Here is a 24,981-nt window from a genome sequence, read left to right as displayed (position 1 = left end):
CTGGCAAAAAATACAAAGTTGCAGATTTTTGCAGATATGAGTTTGAAACCTATGTTATAGGGTTTTCTGATACACTGAATCTGACGGTGTGATTTTCAATAAAATTCTTTCACTTTTAGGGGATGTTTCCCCCCTCTTTAAAAAATCAGGTAAAAATCAGGTAAAATTCATATATTTAGAATCAGCATTATAAGCCCATTCTTTTGATACATTTATTGACATCAAAGTTCCGTTTTTAAAAGTTTCGATTACTATTGAGCCGTATCGCTTGTTTTTTTTTATAGCCACTTGTTCAAATAGGGAAGGCCCTTTTTGTCAAAATTGTAACAAGACTGTGTCCAACAGCAGAGAAATTATTTGGCAAGGATGGGGCCAAGCTTATCATTGCTTTCCTTTCCAATGACTATTTTTTTTTTGGGGGGGGGGAGGAGGGGGTATGGAGGCAATGGATTTTGACCAAAGTGTATGGGTATATCTCCTGCTCAGTTAAAAATCTCTCTAGGATAGGGAATTTCTAAGATAGGAATTGCTCTGGGATATGACATCACTTTCTCTCAGAGACAAGCTACATTTATATCATACATATTATGAATATTCCATTTAAATACCTTTTGACAGCGCAGTGGATAAAGCCGTGCTTAGAAACTTTCGAGCCTAGGTTTGATCCCGGCTGTTGCAAGGAAGAAAATAGTAAATTAACGATTTCCCAATTTTTATTTTATTTTAGACACTTCGTTTTTACATTTGGAAATATGCTTATTTTGTTGAAATTTTTAACCTGCACTGAACATGGGGGGGGGGATGCGAGAAATTGAAAATATTTTCTTGATTTAAAGATTTTGGACATATTAGTAATCAAACACGGACTGGGTATAGACTGGAGCAAAAAAAAATATGGGGGAAAATTAAAGGCTTAATAGGTTTCTTAAAAACTATTAAAAATCTAATACAAACCTATATTGGCAGTTTTTGGCAAAATTTTGAACAACAGAGATAAAGGTATAAAGGAGGCTCGGTATTTAACTTCTCTGATTTTATTTCTAGCTATTGCTCATTTGATGTAATGTTTTTGTTGCTGGATTTATGCACTTACAAATTTGTGACAATTGATGCTGGTTTTGGCCCGTCTTAGTTTACAAGTGGTTAGTTTATGCGGCCTATCATGTTTTATAGGGTGAACTTGGGTAAGTCTGACCTCTTATAAGTTTTTTTTAGATTAATTTGGTCCCAAAATTGTCTTGGGATTTGCTGACGCAATAAAAACTATTTGATGTTGCTCTTGGTCATACTAGTTATATTCTTACCAATAGGTAAAGTTTGCAAGTTTTCTTGTTTCCGTGAGTTATTGCACAAAAGTAACCCATCTCAGGGGGAGGGGGGGGGGTAAATTTACCCCTAGTCTTGGATAAATCTGACATCCCGGGTAAATTCTATGCATGCACAGATAACAATTTTGTCACCCTAAGACATGATAGAGGATACCTCTACGTACTGGAAAACCATACAAAAAAAAAAAATCATCGTAATAGTTTGAATGTGCCGCAGCAGAATATAGGTTTGCTGCTTACCATGTGGTAATTCTGACAGCATCGGTTTTACCCCATTCTTAGAAGAAGTCTCTGAGAGCGGTATTTTTTAATTTTTCAATGTAAATATGAAAAAGGTAACACACTACTTCAAATAATGGGAGGGGAATTGTTATTTCAATTAGTATTAGAAAAAAAACTTTTATAAATTTTAGTGGATACAGAGGAATTTTTATGAAAAAAAAAAGTAATTTCACTTCGTATTAGATGGAGTCGAGAAAGCAAACTTTTGATCTTTTGCAGGCCCTAGTGTGCTTCTATACAGGCGGATGACGTGCCAGATTTGGAATGATGGTAGTATTGGGACCAGCTCCAGAAAGCTTCAATGGTCCGGCAAAGATGCATTCTTCTTTAATTTTGTCATTGCCATTATTTTTTTGCATATCATACGAATAGTCGGCTAGGCTCCGGCAGCAAAGATATTTTATACGAACAAGCTTTTATCAGGAAATCAAGCAACTTTCCGATATACAGCCCTTGTTGATCACGTTTGGTATTGCATGTAAGATCATAGTACTCATTTAGATATATATTTAGCTTCTTTCCTTGATCTTCTTCATTCTCACTGTCAACAGTATAACAGATGTCCATTTGGTCAGATAATTAGCACAGGGTCAGATGAGGAGCCAGACGAGACGCCAGAGTTCTTCATTGGAAAGACATTTTTTCTTTTTCTACTTTGGCTTGATTGTCTTCATTTTTACATTTCCTGTTTTGTTCTCAAGCATTCCTTCTTTTTTTCTCTTTCTATCTTTGTGCAAGCACTCTCAAATCCTCTTCAGACGCTATTACTTCAGCTTCTCAAGCAATTTTCTGCATGCCAGATGCTCCAGATGCAGAGACATCAAGAGAATTGCGGTGTGCTGAGTCCAAGAGAAGTTCTTCAAATGATTTCTCATGCGGTTGAATCTTTTTTGGACTAACCTACACTCAAATAGTAATCTGATCAGTCGTAGTATTCACTGTAGTCGTCACTAATCTTAAAGTTTTTGTCACAACATATTTTTTTTAACAAGGCTCAATGAAACTTCACCTTCTTAACGTTGCAATTGACACGTGCTGGAATAGCGGAATCATAAATTCATGTCGTTTGAAATGATTTTTCAATCCATGAAAGTGTAAGGTTACTCTCCCAGGGTCCTTGTTTTGGTAAGACTTCAACAAGGTGTTCTCGTTGCCAGTTCACGAGCTTCTGCTCATTGGATGATTTCAGCCCTTTGAGAACAACCCTGTCAAGTGGCTGCAGATCATTCAATACATGGGCAGGCAAATTGAGGATAATAATGTTCTTTTCTGGAGTGAGCTCCATAAGAGCTAATTGTATAGGACCCATGGCCGTCAAGAATAAGAATTGATTTTCCTTTCACCCGAGGCAGGTAAACATCTTTACACAAATTATAGAAGAGATGAGCTGTCATCCATGACTGAAATCCATAAGCTGTCATCCATGACTTAGTAACTGAAAAACATTCATCTGGATGGTCTTTAATGGGCAGCCATAGACTCCAAGTGTTTCTCCCCGAAAAGACTACCAGTGTTGGCAGTTTCTTGCCTGATGCTTTAATATATGCGAGAGCAGTTACTTTATCACACCCATTGTGACCACTTCGCCGCATTGCTGGGGATCCTTTCGCGCCAACGATTTTAAGGCTATCAGGATCGCAACAAAACAAAGTTTCGTCCAACTTGTACCAGTATTTAGGTTTGTCTAAGATGTTAAACTCTTCTGCTGCTTTTTTGGAGGTTATACAATCCTAGAATGATGAAAGAGTTTGCTTGTTGCACAACCCTCAGGTTTTCATGTCAGTCATGTTTCTTAAGCAAGATGTTGTTTCTTTTCTTAATCCCAAATCACCTGTCTTCACCTGGCCAATTAATTGTGAAATGAGTACTGATTTTATTCACACTGATATATTTTTTATATTAGGTATATTGTGCATTGTTAACATTGTGAATAGTTGACAAATACTCTGAAATCTAGGTTAGAATTCCAAAAAAAAACTATTCACTTGTATACACGGGGTAAATCCATCCCACCATGTCAGAATTTATCCTGTACGGGGTAAGTCCAACATGTCGGATTTATACAAAAATCGGGTTTTTCTGTTGTAAGTCTGACACTCCGTGTATCTCCTGACTGGTTTGTGAATAAAATACCAATAAATAACAGTAATTCCTTAAACTACCTTACTAACTTTTCAGTTATTTAGAATTATATTATCAACTCTGTTTTTCTGCACTATCACTTAAAATTGCTACCACCTCGTGGCCAACAAAAATGCTCTCCTCGAAATTTTGAATTTCCTTTATTACAAAAGGAATTGAAAATGGCGGAAATATTCAGCACTGTTGTCAAGTACCGAAGCAAAAGGAAGAAAATGGTGTAAGGAACTACAAACATCCGTCACCACTGAGCCAAATAAGACGGGAGTAGTATCCTATTAATAGATCCGACCGAGGCCCACCCCCTTGAATCCCGATCCGGGCACTTTTCTTATAAAAAACTTGTAAGATATGTAGATATATTAGGCTATTTCCAGAGAAACCTCTGACGTCACGACACAACCTCAATACATTCTACGACATGCCCCCCCCCTTTTCCATAGGATTCCGACCGCAGCCCTCTGATGACACGACATCCATAGCAGTTTCCCATAGAATTGCCGTGACAGCCCTCTAACGTCACGCCACACACTCGCACTTTAAACGGTCAGATCAGAAAATAGCATAGGATTCCCATGAGGTCCATAAAAAAAATAGCATGGGATTTCTGTGACATGCCTTCTGACGTCACGACACACCCTCAATCTATTCCACGACACAGATAGCACATTAATATGGAATTCTGACCGCAGCCCTCTGACGTCACGGCATCCATATCAGTTTTCGATAGAATTCCCGTGACAGCCCTCTGACGTCACGACACACCCTCACGGCTTTCTGCGACGCCCATAGGAAAATTAACATGGGATTTCTATGACAGCTCTCTGACGTTACGACACACCCTCACACTTTAACTAGCTTGGGATTTTAAAGGGACAAATAGGGAAGCTTCTAATTTCTCGCAAATCTTCAACGCGGTCCCTGTTTCTAGTGGTCGGCTGCTAAGATTCCCACGACACACCCTTCTGGACCACAATGACGTCACATGACACAACCCGTTTTAAACGGTCAGGTGTAAAATAGATGACACAATTTTATGTAACCTAGCGCCAGGACACATGGGGAACCCCCAATTTTAACCGAGCACAGTAGACACCTTATCTGAGGTCGCGTAATGACAACGCAACCATCACTGTCACATATTACATTTTTGACATTTTATTTTTCGACCGAAACATTCAAAGCATTTTTTCTTTCTTTTAACTTAATAGCGGTACACACTTTATGTAAGGTCAGCGCACAACTTACGCAATGACGGTGCACTTTAATGTAATGACGGCGCGCATCACTATCAGATAATACCTTTTTTGGCATTTTATTTTTCACCCAAAGTGTTCAAAGCATTTCTTTTTTTTGTTCTTTAGTTTTTTGTCCTCACTGGGACTTGAAAGGTCAATTCCCTTCCAATGGAACAGCGCTCCAAGCAAAAGCACTAAACTTCCTTTCCCAGTATTCTGTATTAGGGAAATACTTTCAAGAAATAACACGTTCCCGTGACGTCACAAGATATACCTCTGTCTATTCCATAACACATTTGGTGGGATTCCAAGCTCAAGTCGGTCTTCTTCTGGCCAGGTGTAACATCGATTATGCAAAAACACACAAATGAAATATTTGATTTTTAGATAAAATTGCTATAAATGTATTTCTAGCGATAAAGATTAAGGGATGCTTAAATTGTGTAAACACCTTGATCGTGATAAACAATAAATCTCAAAAACACAGACTTTGTAAACAAATTTCAAACAAATTTACAAACAATATTAAAACAAAGAAAAAAAGGGCTAAAAAACACAACAAACATAAAAATAAAAGGTGAAAAAATGGAGCTTATTATTTAATATTTTTCGTTATTTCCTCAGGTTTCATAGACTCAAGGCTTACAAAATCCAAACATGTTTGCGGATAGGCACTGCTACATCATTTTCACACACATCTAGGGGTAATTTTCAGTAAGGATATGTTAGCACTTCAGGATTTTCAAAAATTATTTAGCATATTTTAACATTTGTTTCATATTATTAATATTTTCTAGGGCTTTTAGCCCAAGGTCTGAGAATTTTTATTGTATGATTTTAATATTTTTCGTTTTTTTCTCGGGTCTAATAGATTAAAGGCTTACATAATTCAAACATGAGAGCGGAATGGCACTGCAACGCTGTTTTCACACACATCTAGGGATTGTTTTGACTAAGGATATGATAGCACCGGTGGTTGTTTAACAATTTTTTACCTTAATTTAACATTTCTTTCACACTCTTAATATTTTATAGAGCTTAGGTGGCCAATGTTTCTACAGTTTTAAGAAATTAATTTAATATTATTCGTTATTTTCCTAGGGTTTAACATATCCAAGGCTTACAAAATTCAAACATGGGAGCGAAATGGCACTGTGACGCCGTTTTCACATGCATCTGAAGGCAATTTCAACTAAGGATATACTAGCAATTGTGGATTTTCAACAATTATTTAACATATTTTAACATTTGGACTCCTCCTAAAAATGTATGGAGCTAGAGTAAAATCGATTATAAATTACAAATCTTTTTAAAATAACCTTTAAAACAGGACTCTGAAATTGGAGTTCTACAGCTTCCTCCCCCCACCCCCCTTAGCAATGATTTCCACAGGGCAAGGTTGGTATTAGATGCAAAATTTTAGGCATTGTTGAGGTATTTCCGAGAACCCTTGATGAAAATACAGCGTTTCTTTGTGTGCAAGTTAGATTTTCGCTCCCCCCACCCTCTGCGGTAAAAATTATTTAACACCCCCATCTTAACTTTCAAACTGTAGAATACGTTACTCCATACAATTAAGGCCACATTACCATTATTTGACCATTATTTGGCGTTTCTTTGTGTGCAAGTTAGATTTTCGCTCCCCCCACCCTCTGTGGTAAAAATTATTTAACACCCCCATCTTAACTTTCAAACTGTAGAATACGTTACTCCATACAATTCAGGCCAAATTACCATTATTTGACTGCCCCCACACCCCCTAACAATCATTCCTAAAACATTTTTTAGACACTTCTTGTTAAAAATTATGCCTCAATCCGTTGACTCAAGTTCACCAAAACCCATCCTTACGTGATACACCATGTCAGTTCACACCACCGTGGCATTACACACCTCCCCATCCGTCGTGGCACCACCCCTCATCACCTCCCTAGGACATTTTCAACCGTTTCGTCTCCGAAAAAAAGCTAGTGAATCTAAATTAAAAAGTATATTTTTGAACAGCGAGAAGTCTTAATTTCTTTGCTAAAGCATGATACTCCAATCAATTCACGCCACAGTACCCCACTACTATTCCTCTTTGGCAACCCCTGATGTCAAATCATCATTTCTAAGACAGTTTTCAGACATTTCTTGTTAAAATTTATGCTTCAACCCATTGATTCTTGTTTTTTGCAAGCCAAGCCCTTCATGATGCTCTATAAAACCCTTAAGATATTAATATTTTAAGATATTGTAAATTTTAAGATATTAATTTCCGAATTTTATTATTCTTACATATTTTTCACTTTTTTCCTGGGGTTTAATAAATCCAGGGCATGAAAAAATTCAGCCTCAAGTGAGACGTATGACTTAGGCTATTTTTATAGTGTTGTGTCATGGGTTTTCGTATCAGTATTACCTCCGTTGATGTTTCGAAGTGCTTTTTTGTTTGAATCGTATGACAGGCTCGTAGCCTTTGATGAGCAACACTAAACTTAATAAAATTCATATATTTAGAATCAGCATTGTAAGCCCATTCTTTTGATACATTTATTGACATCAAAGTTCCGTTTTTAAAAGTTTCGCTTACTGTTGAGCCGTATCGCTTGTTTTTTTTTATAGTTTTTTTTTATTACATATATGAGGGGGTTCTCCCCTTAGTCAATACCACGCTCTTTACTTTAAAAGTAAAAAAAAAATTAATTCACAAACCCCTGAATCACAAAGGCCGTTTAATTAGAATAGATATCTCTTTTGAAAGTACTAAAAAAAAATGTAGCGTAAAGAGCGAGGTATTGACTTGGGGGATAACCCCCTCATATACGTAATCATTTCTGTTCATTTTAAGTTCTAATGTTGCTTCTTACTTTCAGCTGAAAAAACTTGTTTTTTTTTAATTTAATTTCAGATCGTTTTTTAAATAATGCTTGGAAATCCGGCGCCCCTCCATATAAATGTCCCTTACCCCAAAGAAACATCCTCCACGGAAAGATTCTCCCGAGTAACCCCCTCTTCCAGCCCCCCCCCACCAGAAAAAAAATTCTTCCTGAAAATGTCTGTATACTTCCCAATAACCAATACAATATGTAAGCAATGGGCAAAGTTCATAACTTGCAGCCCTTCCCCTGGGAACTGTGGGGGATAAAGTCATCGTAAAAGACATATTTATTAAATTTTCAACTATGCTGAACAAAATGGCTATCTTAAAATGTTAATTGGGTGACTTTGAGAAAAAAATGAGCGTGGGAGGTGGCCTAGTTGCCCTCCATTTTTTTTGGTCACTTAAAAAGGGCACTAGAATTTTTAATTTCCGTTCCAATGAGCCCGCCTACGATATTCTAGGACTACTGGGTCAATACGATTACCCCTGGGGAAAAGAAAAAAACAAACAAACAAATAAACACGCACCCGTGATCTTTCTTCTGGTAAAAAAAATGCAAAATTCCACATTTTTGTAAATAGGAGCTTGAAACCTCTACAGTAGGGTTCTCTGATACGCTGAATATGATGGTGTGAATTTCATTAAGGTTCTATAACTTTTAGAGGGTCTTTCCCCCTTTTTTTGAAAATCAGCCAAATTTTCTCAGGCGCGTAACTTTTGATAGGTAAGATTAAACTTGATGAAATTTATATATTTGAAATCAGAATTAAAATCTGATTCTTTTGATGTATCTATTGGTACCAAAATTCCGTTTTTTAGAGTTTCGGTTACCATTGAGCCGGGTCGCTCCTTACTTACAGTTCGTTACCACGAACTGTTTGATAATTGAAAGAAAGGTTGAGGTGGTTAGGGCACGTTGTGCGGATGAAGGATGACAGATTGCCGAAGATTGCTCTTTTTGGCCAACCGTCTGGTGCTGAATGGAAAGCAGGCAGTCATCTTCCGGGGTGGGAAGACGTCATAAAACAGATTTAAAGGAAACGGAAAATTCGTGGGGGGGCGTGTAAAAACGGAGTCTGAGTAAAATGGGTCGGAGAAGAAGTGTGTATAGATGGGTCGGCCTCAGGCGGCTTGGTGCTGCGGTGAGTTGCTAGTAGTAGTAGTAGTAGTTCAACTACTTTGAACAAAATGGATATCTCAAAATTTTGATTGGATGTGTTTGGGAAAATAGTGGGCGTTGTGTTTGGGAAAAGTGATTAGTTGCCCTCAATCACTTTCGACTATTCGAATGAGCCCTTTTTCAAGTTTCTACGACAAAGATTTCAATAAAAACCTTATATGCCCCCAGGGCATAACTTATAACCTCTGCCCTGAAGACTGTGGGGGAGTGTCCTGCTCAAAGGTATAATTTCTTGATTTTTCAACTGCGTTGAACATAATGGCTATCTCAAATTTTTGACTGGATCTATTAGAGGAAATGTTGGGCATAGAAGGGGTGTTTGTTGCCCTCCGATCACTTTTGAATATTAAAAGGGGCACTAGCCATTTCAATTTCCAATCGAGTTTCTACGACAACGCGTTCTATAAAAACCATATCTGCCCCCAGGGCATAACTTACACCCCTTCCCCTGAGGGCTGTGGGGGGGGGGGGTCATCTTCAAAGACCTAATTTCCAGAACGTAAAACTACAATGAAAAAAATGGCTATCTCAATATTTGTATTGGATGTGTTTGGAGAAAAGCTGGGCGTGAGAGGGGGGTCAGTTTCCCTTCAATTACTTTCGAATATTAAAAAGGGCAATAGCCCTTTGAATTGCCAATCGAATTAGCCTTTTTTGAAATTTTTCCGATAACTCTTTCAATAAAAACCTTATATGCCCCCAGGGCATAACTTACAACCCTTGCCCTGATTGCTGTGGGGGAGTTTCCTCCTCAAAAACATAATTTATATTTGAAAATCAACTACGCTAAACCAAATCGCTATCTCAAAAATTTGATTGGATATAGTTTAGGATTTGGGGGGCGTGCATTAGGTGTTAATATCCTTAAAATCCCTTTGGAATATTATAAAGGGCACAAGTTACTCCAATTTCCAATAGTATGAGCCCCTTTCAAATTTTCTACGACAATTCTTTTAATACAAAGTGTCGTGGTCTAAAGGAAAAAATAATAAATAACACATTGTGCCAACATCGTTCTTATATGCCGCCAAGGTATAACTTAAAACCCTTGCCCTGAGGGTTGTGGGGGTGTGTCCTCCTTAAAACATTTTTTCTATCCGGAAATCAACTACGCTGAACAAAATGGTTATCTCAAAATTTTGATTGAATGTGATTGGAATGATGGACGTGAGGGGGTGTTAGTTGCCTTCCAATCACTTTCAATTATTAAAAAGGGCAATAGTCACTCCAATTTCTAATCGAATGAGCCATTTTCGAGGTTTCTACGACAACTCATTCGATACGAAGTGCCCTGGTATGGAAAAAAAAACAACAAAAAAATAATACTTTGTGCCAGCATCGTTCTTTACTTATACATATAGTATTGGTTATTGGGAAGATGTTTGTATACAGACGTTTTCAAGGGGGATTTTTTTGGTGAAGGGGGGAGGGGGATTACGTGGGAGAATCTTTCCAAAGGGAAAGGCAATTTTCCATGGAGGGGGAGCCGGATTTCCCAGCATTATTTTAAAAAACGATAAGAAATTAAATAAAAAAACAACTTTTTTGAACTGAAAGTAAGGAGCAACATTAAAACTTAAAACGAACAGAAATTATTATGTACATGAGGGGTCGCCCCCTCCTCAATACCGCGTTCTTTACGCTGAAGCTTGTTTTAGTACTTTTAAAAGAGCTTTTGATTCTAATTAAACTGCCTTTGTGAGTCAGGAGTCATTCTTAAAGAATTGGGCAAAATTCGAACTTTAGCGTAGAGCGAGGTATTGAGGAGGGGGCGATCCCCTCATATACATAATAATTTCTGTTCGTTTTAAGTTTAATGCTGCTCCTTCCTTTCAGTTGAAAAAACTTAATTTTTTTATTTTAATAATATACAAGAGATTAACATACAGATGCAATGAGTCAGAGCAATGAGCTTGTTGTTTCTTGGCGCAGTTTTTGATCCTACAGAGATAGATCCCGAGAGGCCACCCAGTTTACATGAGCTGGAGTACATCTGTGAGCGCCACGTGTGCCGTAAAGTTGCACCACGCCTGGCACATTCCCCACAACGCTTGGCAGATTTTTGCCAAGCGTTGGCACGCGCCACCTGGTGTACTTTATTTCTGAAAGTTGGCGCCTTCCAAGCATGGATCTTTATGAAAATCGCGTATGATTGATCCTATGGACTTTAATGAGCAATTGTAGACTCGGGACATTTTATATCTCACTTTCCATAATTAGTAAGTATCAGCAACACCCAGTTAATCACTAATCTTAAACAATCATCTGATGTTATTACCAAGTAATTGCAACGAGTACTTCTCGAGGGTATTCTTATAATCAGAGTTGCATGTTTTCAGATTCTTACAAGAGACTATAATTTTTTTTAATGCAAGCACGTATTTTTTACTAGAGATTGCCTGCAGTCTTTAGGTTCCATTAAATGGTAACGAATTTTTACGTTTTTTTATGCTGAAGGGTTAATTAATCATTATTGCAAAGACTCATAGTTTGTTTCAGTCCTAAGCAGAGAAATGCAGCCCCAAAAGGGTTGCATAAGGAGACTACCAAAAAGGTGGAGTAGATGCCAAGAGGTCTTCCACTTTCAGCCACCTGGTACATATCTAGGAGCCCAAAGTGTGATGCACACTTCTACCATGCTTGGCATGCACCACCTCGTATACGTGATTTCTTAAAGTTAGCCTCCCTCAGTAGAAGGTTGTTAGTGGGCTGAATTTGCACTAAAGCTGGAGCTCTCAAAACTCCAACAAGACTCTTTACAAAATGCTTCTCCTGATAGACGTGTGGACTATGCAAGCACATTATAGTAACCATCTACAGTAGAAAATAGCGATAAAATGTGTTTGGTCAGTAACAAAATCAGTGATCAGTCAATGAGAAAATCTTCAAGATTCAATAAAACTTTGCTGAAAGTCTGAAATAGATATTCAAATTAGCAGCCATCAATAGCTGATGTAGAGGATTTGTGAAATAATACCTTTCAGACGGTGGTCGGCGTTTAAACTCCCCCCTCCCCCAGAAAACACCTCCCCGAAAAAAAAACCGTGGAAAATATCCCCCGCGGAAAAAAAAAACTCGAGAAATATTCTCCAGGAAAATACCACCTCCAGGCGGCTGTTTGGTGGCGTCTAATAGAAAAAAAAGAAAAAGATGTAAAATATTTTTTTTCTATGAAAAAGACTATGCCAATAAAAAACCAACAGAATTAAATTTAAAAAACGTTTTCCACAAAACAAGTTCGTCAAAGAATAGTAAAGAGTTCCACTAAGCCAAAAACGAAACTCCTTTCAATTGTTGCTCGTTTTGAGTTGACTAAATTATCTACTGTAATTTCTGATCGTCTTGGACTTCATTTATTTATTAATGGTGATTTGTGGTAGTTTTTACACTTGGAAGACAAAAAAAAAGTCGTAGAATTTGACAACACTTTCGTCTGTAAAAACTTAAACAATAAGAATTTGTTGGTTCCCAAAGCCAGCTATCCTTTCAAAGGAAAGCCAAACCTTCTTACACTTTTTGGTGCCATATGTTTTCTTCTTTTCTTCTTTTTTTCTTCTTTTCTTTACTTCTTTTTTTTCTTCTTTTCTTTACTTCTTTTTTTTCTTCTTTTCTTTTCTTTTCTTCTTTTCTTTTCTTCTTTTCTTTTCTTTCTTTTTTTTTAATTTGGCGTCCGCTACTGCCAAAAACTGCAAATGTTCATCTGGAAGTCTTTTTAACAAAAATGGATTTGAGGTTTTTTCTAAGTCTCTAAGATACTTATGGTGTGTAAAGTCCTCTTTTTCCCTTTCCTTGGCAATTTTTAACGAAAAAAAAACTCAAATAAAATTCTCAAATTTGAAAAACCAAATTTTCCACGGGGGTTATTTTCAGGGGGAAGGCCTAGAACCCTTTCAGGCATAGTATTTGAAAATAGACAGGACGAGGCAGACCTCTTGGGAGGGTGTAAAGAGGGAGGCTTTGAATAAATTTGGATAGAGGGGGAGCGTGCATAGCTGTGTTTCCCTTAGGTGGCGTGGTGCTACAGTGAGTTGTCAGCAGTAGTAGTCAGTGGAGTACTATGCAATTCAAAGGAAATAGAAATAAGAACATCATTAAACAGCTGCAAAAAGATGAATAAGCACAGATCCTTAAACAATCCAGTATATAGGATGTCCCATTTGATTTTAATTTAGGGCAGCTTACCATGATCACCTGTAGCTTTTATGGTAAGAGTAAACATTGAAAAATGGCTTTTTTACCTAATCTTCGAACCCCTCTCCCTTCACTATAACTTTACCCATAATTTCTTACACTCTTTACGTAATTTGTCCGTTTTCTTTTATGTTTATCTAACTCCCTCCCCCTATACCAACTTTCCAAGCATGCGCCAGTGAAAGTCATCTTAATGTGTCTGAGAGCTGAAGTTCCAATCTTGTGATGCCAAAACCTGTCAGTATGTTAAAAAAAGAATAAGAAATAAATTCCTTCTAGTCAGAAATAATTATCCACTCTTCTCCTGAACCATACCTAGACACAAAAGAGAATACAGAAAGCCCCCCCTTGCACCTATATTTCTAAGCTATTTTCTTGCCAACTCAGTCCTAAATAATACTTTCTTTTCACTAGGCTGAAGACAAATAAAGAAATTGACATTAAACAAGAACATTGTTCAATTAAAATAAATCTGAAGTAGGACACAACATTAAAAAGGCTACCTTGATGATGAGCGATTCAGGGACTCCAGGTCTCACTTCTTGGGTTGCAGAACCAATGTCAACACCATTACGCAGCAAGGATGCTCTCACTGATAATGGATAAGGGTATGAGATCAATGAGACTCCAATTCGGTACAGTTGGTTTGGCCTCACAACATTACTTGCAATTATAAAATATGTCCTGGAAGGGAATAAAATTTACAAGCTTTTTACACCTAAATATATTAACATGTATAGCTTACTGACCTTAAATCACACTTGACAGTAATAGAACATTATGGAGTCATGGGGAAGGGCCAGGGCTGTACTCAGGATTTTTTCAGAGAGGGTTATTTTTCTTTTCTTTTTTTTGGGGGGGGGGGGGTAGCGGTAAAAAACTGTTAGAAATGAATCAAAAATCTGTTTATAAGCATTTTTGTTAGTTTTTATGAGTCAGACAAACAATTCGGGGGGAGAGTCACCCCCCTTCCCCCAAACTTTAAGCCAGATTTACCTTTAACAGAAACTATCTGTCTTGTCTTTACTCTAATTAGCCAAGGCTATCAAGTCTTTATTTGCCTTCACCAAGTTGATAATTCAAAAATCAGAATCCTGGGTACTGAAACATCAAATCATAATACCCCCTGGATACAGCCTTGGGAAGGGCAAATATGGTGGACGCCAGTCAGTGACAAAGGTGGTTGTCATACATAGAGTTTCATGGATTAGACTCTATACAGAGAGTTTTGTGGATTAGACTCTATACAGAGCATTTAGTTTTTTGGAGTAGACTCTATACAGAGTGTAGTAGACTACATTGTTGAGTAGACTCTATACACAATATTTAGTTTTGTGGAGTAGACTCTATACAGAGTATTTAATTTTTTGAGTACACTCTATACAGAGTATTCCAACAAAAATACTTAAGATTTAGGTCTTCCAATGATGCCTCTTGGTGGCAGCCTATTCAGTGATCTTTACCAAAGCTTCTCCAAGGTTGATATAGACATCATAGTGACCTTTTCAACATAACAACTAAGTATTATTTTATGCTCTCCACATCTCTTGATTCTAGGGAAGGGCTAAACACCACAGATATTAAGGGAGGTGTTCTTTGCCCATCCTGATGATTTGACTTGTGTCTCACCAGTAGCTACTTCTAGTTTTGCTAAACATAGGCAGCTGTTTATCTTTTGACAACTAAAGGCATAGGTGGTCTTATGAGCTGCTTAGTGAAAACCAAATATTAAACATCCATATATAAATATATATATATAGATATATACATATATATATATATATATATATATATATATATATATATATATATATATATATATATATATATATATATATATATATATATATATATATATATATATATATATATATATATATATATATATATATATATATATATATATATATATATATATATATATATATATATATATATATATATATATATATATATATATATATATATATATATATATATATATGTGTATGTATGTATGTATGTATGTATATATATATATATATATATATATATATATATATATATATATATATATATATATATATATATATATATATATATATATATATATATATATATATATATATATATATATATATATATATATATATATATATATATATATATATATATATATATATATATATATATACAGAGATGATATTACAAATGATAGCCTAAGTTGGAAATTACATTTTAGGGGGCTATATTTCCCGAAAATTCTTTCTTATTCTGTTATTTTATCATTATCTTATTGAAAAGTTATACCTAGTTTTCTAAATTTTCATTTCATTTTAATTGTAAGTGGAGAGACTATGTGGTCAAAGAAATTAGTTTCTTAACTTCATGCACTATAACCTAATTCAAGGCCATACCCAGATGGGGGGGGTAGAGGGGTTTGACCCCCCCCCCCCGGAAATGATTGTCTGACTCGTAAATACGTAACGAAAATGGATATAAACAAATTTTGTATGCCGTTTTTTTAGTTTTTTTGTGAAAACCCCCCAAAAAATTTTTTTTTAGTAAAACCTCCTCCGAAAAAAAATCCTGAGTACAGCCTTGACCTAATCATCCCCCTCATGATAGTGAGCTGATTATCCAATGGTATGCATATATAAGGAATTCAGCTAATGGTATTCCTACTCAAATAAAAAACAGAAAGCAGCATATAGGTATTGTAACTTTTAATGGCTTCTTCTTCTTTTTAAGGTAGGAAGTCTAGAAACACCAAAAGCAGGGTGTTTCCCCTCTTTTATTATTTGACTGTGACCCTGCTTCCTAGTTAAGGGTCAAGCCCTTTTTTCCGCTTTTTTCCGCAAATTCTGTAAACAACAAGAAAGGAACTACTAAATGAGTGTCCTTTTTTGTAGCTTGATTATCATTTTAAAAACATTATCATCTTAAGGAAAAAATTAAGATTTCAGAATTTCTCTGTATGGTTCAGAAATGGTAATCAAATACATGTTTTGCAGTTTCTAGCTGAGAAGTAATTACAACACATTACAAAACTCCTCTTAGTGACACAAGTAGTAAAGTGTATCTGCTACTTTATTGTGTTCTCCAAGGCTTGGTCCTTGAACTTTTGTTGTTTTTTATATATTTTGACACATAATTCTCCTCACCAGAAGCTATAACAAGTGTATTTGTTGATAATCCAGCATTAGATTTTCAGGAAGATTCTTTTTTAGCTCCAGAAACAGCAAATAGAAAAATGACAAATCTGAAACTACTTTCATCATCAAGTTTTCTATCCCAGATAAATCAAGCTATATGATTTTTTCAGAATCAATAAAATTACGAATAATATTTCTAAGCTTATCCTTGGTGGTTTGCAAGGTTTTGAATGCAAGTATCATGGTTTTAAGGAATTTGAGTGCTTAGTGGTATTCTGAAACCCTGTCTAGTAAATTGGCCACAGGGGTAGAAATACTGAGGAAATTGAAACATTTTCTGGCAGTTGCTACTTAGAAGATTATTTATTATGCTTTAATTGAATTGTATTTACCCTATGGTTGTGAAATCTATTATAATAACTTTGAGTTACTGAAGAGGATAAGTTATCCAAAATAAAATCTGCATGTATTAGGAACTTTTGAGTTGTGATGAAATCAAGTTATTATGAATCATTATTTGCTTTATCTGTTAAAAGGATGCAAGACCCCTAGATTCAGGAAATACTATGTTTTTATTAATTAATATGTTAATATTTTATTACTTAATTTTATTATTAAATTAATTCGTTTTTCCATGATTATGGTACATATGGTGCAAACCTACTAAGTAGTGAGATGTGCATATTAACAAGAGGCAAACCTGCAGTGAAAAATGCAGGAGTAGAGGAATGGAAGAGTCTCCTGGAGAAGATCAGGGAGTCCAATAGGCAGCTTCTTTTCAAAAATAAGTTTTAAAATTATTTGTTGAAAAATTAGTTATTTTTTATTGAATGCCACGGTGCTCTTTCTCTTGGTGTGTTAGTTGGATTTACTATTATTTGTCTTTCAGTAATTATTTTCATTGATCAGATATTTATGGATTGATGATTTTGGTTCAGTGGCTGATGAAGGTTGAGATAAAGGTAGCTTGACGTTTCCCTACAAGAGACAGTTGTTTCCATCTAGGGAATATGATAGTCTTCAAGGATTATGAGGTCCTTTTATCAGGTCTCCAATAGACTTCCAACCAGATCTAGTAAAGCACTCACCAGTGATGTTGCTATGCCAACTGCAAGTCCTGTGGCACATTTACACTCCTCCTTTAACATAAACCCCAATAAGGATGTAACATAAGTTTTATCTCTAATTGAGGAGCAAAGGTTAGCACATTATTTGTTCAAAGAGATTGTCAACACAAACCCCTTCCCAAAAGGCTCATCATAAAATTAACAGGAAAAAAATACAGAGAAGTAAGAAGTGTTCACTGACACCCCTCTGAAAGAATGCATTTCTGCTGAGACAAAAAGCTGATCTAACAAGAAACACCTAGTCTTGGAAAGGAAGAAAGTTAGAGAAACAAAGATTAAAAAGCAATGGATATGTGCCTTGTAACAAGAGTTGCAATTGGAGTGACAGTTCTGACATAGGTGAGCCTGTATACAACAACAGTTCACTCTAGTATGGACATTGAAGACAAGTTAACTACCAGCAACTTCCAATTCAAGACTGAGGAATGACAAGACTGGTGATTCGATTCTGGTTGAGCTTAATACAAAAAACAGAATCCTGTTCACTATATTACCAATGAAGTAGCAACTGAAGAGCTTGAGATCGAATTTCTGAAGAAGACTGGAGTTAGGGATTCTGTGCTAATTGACAAGATAGCTAGTGTCTAAAAGACAGAAGTTGAAATGAAACTGCCACCACCAACAGTTGCTGGTGGAACATCAAGATTAGCAGAATGGCTTACTTTTAATGTTACCTTAATTACCTTAATTTGCACTTTGGAGTGAAAATTAAGGTCCATACTGGATCTGTTGTGCTCCGGGTCAATGATGGCAAAATTTCGTCACTGCGTTTGGGCCCAGTGACACGCCATAAGAGAGGTCTGCTGGAGAGATGCGATTTAAGCCCAAAGGAGCATCAGCCTCCTAGCAAGACACTCATTATGATGAAGTTGGCATCAGTTGGTAGTTGAGTGGGACAGATAGTCCTACTTATATTGCCATGGCTTGTCATTCCATACCTTGTCCAGTCTGGACTTGAAGGACGCAGCCGTGGGTGCAGTCAGCATTTCAGCTTGAAGGCTATTCCAATCATTGACAACACGCTTGGAGAAGAAGTGTTGCTGTGTTTGTGTATTGACAGAATGTTTTGACAGCTTTTGTGAGTGTCTTCTTGTATGGTGCTGACTTGAATCATAGGCAGCGTGCTAGCACAGCCTAAGTACAGAACAATGCGGGCACAATGTGTTGTTTTTTTGTTTTTTCTCCATACCCAGGCACTTCGTATCAAAGGAGTCGTTGCAGAAACTTCGAAAAGGGCTCATTCGATTGGAAATTGGAGTGGCTAGTGCCCTTTTTAATAGTCGAAAGTGTTTGGAGGGCAACTACCCCCCCCCCACGCCCCTCAATGCCCACAATACGTCCAAACAAAATTTTGAGATAGCCATTTTGTTAAGCGTAGTTGATTTACAAATAGAAAATATCTTTTTGAGGTGGACACTCCCCAACAACCCACAGGGCAATGGTTTTAAGTTATGCCCTGAGGGCATATAAGGTTTTTATAGAAGGCGTTGTCGTAGAAACTTCAAAAAAGGCTCATACGATTGGAAATTCAAAGTGATCTTTCCCTTTTTAATTGTCGAAAGTGATTCGAGGGCAACTAGCCCCCCCCCCCACCCATCATTCCCCCCAACACATCCAATCAAAAGTTTGAGATAGCCATTTTGTCCAGCGTAGTTGATTTCCAGATAGAAAATATGTTTTCGAGGAGGACACTCCCCACAACCCTCAGGGCAAGGGTTTTAAGTTATACCCTAGGGGCATAAAAGGTTTTTATAGAAAGCATTGTCGTAGAAACTTCATAACGGGCTCATTCGATTGGAAATTCAAAGGGATAGTGCCCGCTTTAATAGTTAAATGTGTCTAAATGGCATCAAGCCCCCCCCGCCCACCCCTCCGGCCCTCCAACCCCGCCACAACCAACTATTAGATAGCAATTTCTTTCAGCGTAGTTAATTTCCACATATAAAATATATTTTTGAGGAGGACACTCCCCACAACCCTCAGGGCAAGGGTTTTAAGTTATACCCTAGGGGCATAAAAGGTTTTTATAGAAGGCATTGTCGTAGAAACTTCAAACAGGCTCATTCGATTGGAAATTCAAAGGGCTAGTACCCTTTTTAATAGTAGAATGTGATTGGAGGGCAACTAGGCCCCCCCACGCCCAACATTCCCCCTAACACATCCAATCAAAATTTTTAGATAGCCATTTCATTCAGTATAGTTGATTTCCAGATAGAAAATATGTTTTGAGGAGGACACTCTCCCACAACCCTCAGGGCAAGGGTTTTAAGTTATACCTTGGGGGCATATGAGATTTTTATAGAAGGCATTGTTGTAGAAACTTCAAAACAGGCTCATTCGATTGGAAACTCAAAGCGCTAGTACACTTTTTAATTGTCGAAAGTGATTGGAGGGCCACTAGCCCCCACCCCCCCGCCCATCAATCCCCCCAACACATCCAATCAAAATCTTGAGATGGCCCTTTCGTTCAGCGTAGTTGATTTCCACATAGAAAATTTGTTTCTCAAGAAGACTCTCCCCCACAACCCTCAGGGCAAGGGTTTTAAGTTATGCCCTGGGGGCATATAAGGTTTTTACAGAAGGCCTTGTTGTAGAAACTTCAAAACAGGCTCATTCGATTTGAAATTCAAAGGGCTAGTACCCTTTCCAATAGTCGAAAGTGATTTGAGTGCACCTAGCCCCCCCCCCTGATGCCCTTCATTCCCCCAAACACATCCAATCAAAATTTTGAGATAGCCATTTTGTTCAGCATAGTTGATTTCAAGATAGTAAATACGTTTTTGAGGAGGACACTCCCCACATTCCTCAGGGCAAGGGGTATATAAGTTTTTAAAAGAAGGCGTTGTTGTAGAAACTTCAATAAAAGCTCATTCGACTGGAAATTCAAAGGGCTAGTGTCCTTTTCTAATAGTTGAAAGTGATTGGAGGGCGACTACTCGAAAGAAGCCTCATTTCACCCGCACAGTTTGGATTTAATAGGCAGCCCGCTAGCACTGCCTAATTAAAGAACGATGTGGGCACAATATTTTTTTTTTTTTTTTTTCCATACCCAGGCACTTCGTATCGAAGGAGTTGTCGTAGAAAATTCGAAAAGGGCTCATTCGAATGGAAATTGGAGTGGCTAATGCCCTTTTTAATAGTCGAAGGTGATCAGAGGGCAACTAACCCCCCCCCCAGCCCATCATTCCCCCAAACACATTCAATCAAAATTTTGAGATAGCCATTTTGTTCAGCATTGTTGATTTCCAGATAGAAAATATCTTTTTGAGGAGGACACTCCCCCACAACCCACAGGGAAAGGGTTTTAAGTTATGCCCTGAGGGCATATAAGGTTTTTATAGAAGGCGTTGTCGTAGAAACTTCAAAAAAGGCTCATTCGATTGGAAATTCAAGAGCTAGTGCTCTTTTTAATAGTCGAAAGTGATTGGAGGGCAACTACCCCCCCCCACGCCCATCATTCCCCCAAACACATCCAATCAAAATTTTGATATAGCCATTTTGTTCAGCATAGTAGATTTCCATATAGAAAATATCTTTTTGAGGAGGACACTCCCCCACAACCCTCGGGGCAAGGGTTTTAAGTTATGCCCTGGGGCATATAAGGTTTTTATAGAAGGTGTTGTCATAGAAACTTCAAAAAATGCTCATTTGATTAAAAATTCAAAGGGCTAGTGCCAGTTTTAATAGTCAAAAGTGATTGGAGGCCCCCCCCCGTGCCCATCATTCCCCCAAACACATCCAATCAAAATTTTGAGATAGCCATTTTGTCCAGCGTAATTGATTTCCAGATAGAAAATATGTTTTTGAGGAGGACACTTCCCTATAACCCTCGGGGCAAGGGTTTTAAGTTATGCCCTGGGAGTATATAAGGTTTCTATAGAAGGCGTTGTCGTAGAAACTTCAAGAAAGGTTCATTTGATTTGAAATTCAAAGGGCTAGTACCCTTTTCTAATAGTCAAAAGTGATTGGAGGGCAACTAGCCCCCCCCCCCAGCCCATCCTTCCCCCAAACATATCCAATCAAAATTTTGAGACAGCCATTTTGTTCAGCGTACTTGATTTCCAGATAGAAAATATGTTGTCCAGGAGGACACTCCCCCACAACCCTCAGGCAAGGGTTTTAAGTTATACCCTGGGAGCATATTAGGTTTTTATAGAAGGCGTTGTCATAGAAACTTCAAAACAGGCTCATTCAATTGGAAATTCAAAGGGCTAGTACCCTTTTTAATAGTCGAAAAGTGATTGGAGTGCAACAAGCCCCCTCCACGCCCATCATTCCCCCAAACACATCCAATCAAAATTTTTAGATAGCCATTTCGTTCAGCATAGTTGATTTCCAGATAGAAAATATGTTTTTGAGGAGTACACTCCCCCACTACCCTCAGGGCAAGGGTTTTGTGTTATGCCCTGGGGGCATAAGAGGTTTTTATAGAAGGCGTCGTCATAGAAACTTCAAAACAGGCTCATTCAATTGGAAATTCAAAACGCTAGTACCCTTTTTAATAGTCGAAAGTGATTGGAGGGCAACTAGCCCCCTCCCCCACGCCCATCATTCCCCCAAACACATCCATTCAAAATTTTGAGATAGCCATTTTGTTCAGCATAGTTGATTTCCAGATAGAAAATATGTTTTTGAGGACGAAACTCCCCCACAACCCTCAGGGCAAGGGTTTTAAGTTATACCCTGGGGGCATATAAGGTTTTCATAGAAGGTGTTGTTGTAGAAACTCCAAAACAGGCTCATTCGATTGGAAATTCAAAGGGCTAGTACCCTTTTTAATAGTCAAAAGTGATTTGAGTGCAACCAGCCCCCCCCCCTCACACCCTTCATTCCCCCAAACACATCCATTCAAAATTTTGAGATAGCCCTTTTGTTCAGCATAGTTAATTTCCAGATAGAAAATATGTTTTTGAGGAGGACACTCCCCCACATCCCTCAAGGCAAGGGTTTTAAGCTATGCCCTGGGGGTATACAAGGTTGTTAAAGAAGGCGTTGTTGTAGAAACTTCAATAGAAGCTCATTTGACTGGAAACTCAAAGGGCTAGTGCCCTTTTTATTAGTCGAAAGTGTTTGGAGGGCAACTAGCCCCCCCACACCCATCATTCCCCCAAACACATCCACTCCGAATTTTGAGATAGACATTTTAATCAGGGTAGTTGATTTGCAGATAGAAAACATATTTTTCAGGAGGACACTCACCCAAAACCCTCAGGGCGAGGATTATAAGTTGTGCCCTGGGGGCAGATAAGTTTTTATTGAAATCTGTGTTGTAGAAACTTGAAAAAGGGCTCATTCGATTTAAAATTCAAAGGACTAGTACCCTTTTCAATAGTTAAAAGTGATTTGAGGGCAACTAACCCCCCTCTCTCACCCACCTTTTCCCAAAACACATCCAATCAAAATTTTGAGATATCCATTTTATTCAACGTAAGTTTTGGAAATTAAGTCTTTAAGGATGACAACTCCTCCCTCCACAGCCCTCAGGGCATGGTTTGTACGTTATGCCCTGGGGGCATATAAAGTTTTTATTGAAAGCGTTGTCGTAGAAACTTCAAAAGGGCTCATTCAATTGGAAATTGAAAGGGCTAGTGCCTTTTTTAATAGTTGAAAGTGATTGGATAGCACCTAACACCCCTCTCACGCCCACCATTTTCCCAAAAACATCCAATCAAAATTTTGAGATATCCATTCTGTTCAACGTAGTTGAAAGTTCTGGAAATTAGGTCTTTTAGGATGATAAACCGCTCTGAGCCCTCAGTGCAAGAGTTGTAAGTTATGCCCTGGGGGCATATAAGGTTTATATATAAAGTTGTTGTATATGATTTATAGAATAGATTTTAGTATTCCTCAAACCAATTTCTATATGTTTAAAAAATAAATGTTGACTTAAGATTAAATCGAAAAGCACTGTGATAATTCTAATTCCCAATAAGGCATCTCAGCAGTAACCCAAGAACAAGAGGGTATTATGTTCAAACATTTGGGGCTACTTCTGCTCTTAAAAATAAACCAAATCCAAATTGTGTAAGGGTATCCAAGCAATCAAAGAAAGTAAACAGATTTTTTTGCAAATTGTATCAAGTTTTCCATTACAGGTCGAGCAGAAGAGCTAAGAAACTAAATTAAACAGAACTATTTATGTCCAGATTTTTAAACGGGTGTATGCTGTTAAAAATTGCTGAAAATTTTTCTCTGGCATACAAATAGCAGGCCAAACTATAAAGTCTTAAAAAATGAAAAGATTTAAAGTATTATTTTCTTTTTCCCTGAAAAGACTATGTCAGTATAAAATGAATAAAAATTAATTAAAAAAACTTTTTCCACAAAATAAGTTTTTCAAAGAAAAGTAAAGAACTCCATTAAACAAAAAATGAGCAAAACTAAAATCAAATAATCTACCAAGCGTGAAATTACCACAAATCAGCATTGATAAATGAATGAAACTTAAAACAAACAGAAATTACAATAATTAACCAAGTCAAACTCAAAACGAGCAGAAATTAACATAACTTGGGTGAAAAACCCCTATGCCTTGCCAAGGTCAGAACAAAATTTGCACTTTACTGAAAAAATACAAATGAAAGTGCATTGTCAGTTTAATATATATATACTATATTAGTAATTAAATATAGTATCAAATATAGTACAACCTACTGATATTTAGTAATCAAAATGTTAATATTATTTGATTTATTAAAGTTATAAAAATAAAAACATTTATATTTTTTCAGTAAAGTGCAAATTTTGTTCCGGCCTTGGGAAGGCATAGGGGTTTTGCACCAAACTTATGTTAATTTCTGCTTGTTTTGAGTTTGACTTGGTTAATTATTGTAATTTCTGTTCATTTTAAGTTTCATTTATTTATCAATGCTGATTTGTGGTAGTTTCATGCTTGGTAGATTACTAGATTTTAGTTTTGCTGATTTTTTGTTTAATGGAGTTCTTTACTTTTCTTTGAAAAACTTATTATGTGGAAAAAGTTTTTTTAATTAATGTTTGGAAAAAAGGGGGTTATTTGGTTGTGCATTATACTTGTAGGTCAGCATCATATCAAAATGGCAGCGTCTGAACATAAGTGTTGGCAGCTGCATGCGTTCCAGTCTCTTGTTGTATGGGAGATCTCATAGGCCAGCTATGCACTTTTTGGCATGCCTCTGAACTCCCTCAATTAGACTGGTATCATTCTTATAGGAAGGGGAGGTGAGACATGTACTAAAATCCAGAACAGGCCTAACTATAGCCTTATAGAGCCTTAGAAAGACTGTATGGGAGCAGCTGGTTATGGTGTGTTTGAGGAGACCAAGGCTTGAATTTGCTTATGAAACTGCTTGTTGCCAGTGGCTGTGGAACTTCAATTGTTCATCTATCATCACTTCTGGATCTCTTTCTTTGGGACTTGTCTTTAGTACTAAGTCAGCCAGTGAATTGGGATTGGACATGTTATACTGGTGATAGGGGTTGTTGCTTCCAAAGTGAAGGACACTGCACTTCAATGTGTT

General features: G+C 37.1%; 1 protein-coding gene across 1 annotated transcript in view; it reads right to left on the bottom strand.

Moving 5' to 3' along the window:
• Mcr (macroglobulin complement-related) overlaps positions 1-24,981 on the bottom strand; it is a 205,527-nt gene that overhangs the window by 176,864 nt on the left and 3,682 nt on the right. The window contains exon 2 of the mRNA XM_089097665.1: positions 13,725-13,905. Within this exon, the coding sequence (XP_088953791.1) occupies positions 13,725-13,905 (181 nt within the window). The remainder of the gene's footprint in view (positions 1-13,724; positions 13,906-24,981) is intronic.

The sequence above is a fragment of the Artemia sp. Qi Xiang Cuo genome, chromosome 12 (assembly GCF_049724085.1).
Source record: "Artemia sp. Qi Xiang Cuo chromosome 12, ASM4972408v1, whole genome shotgun sequence".
Classification (NCBI taxonomy): Eukaryota; Metazoa; Arthropoda; class Branchiopoda; order Anostraca; family Artemiidae; genus Artemia; species Artemia sp. Qi Xiang Cuo.
This window is presented reverse-complemented; position numbering and strand designations above follow the sequence as displayed.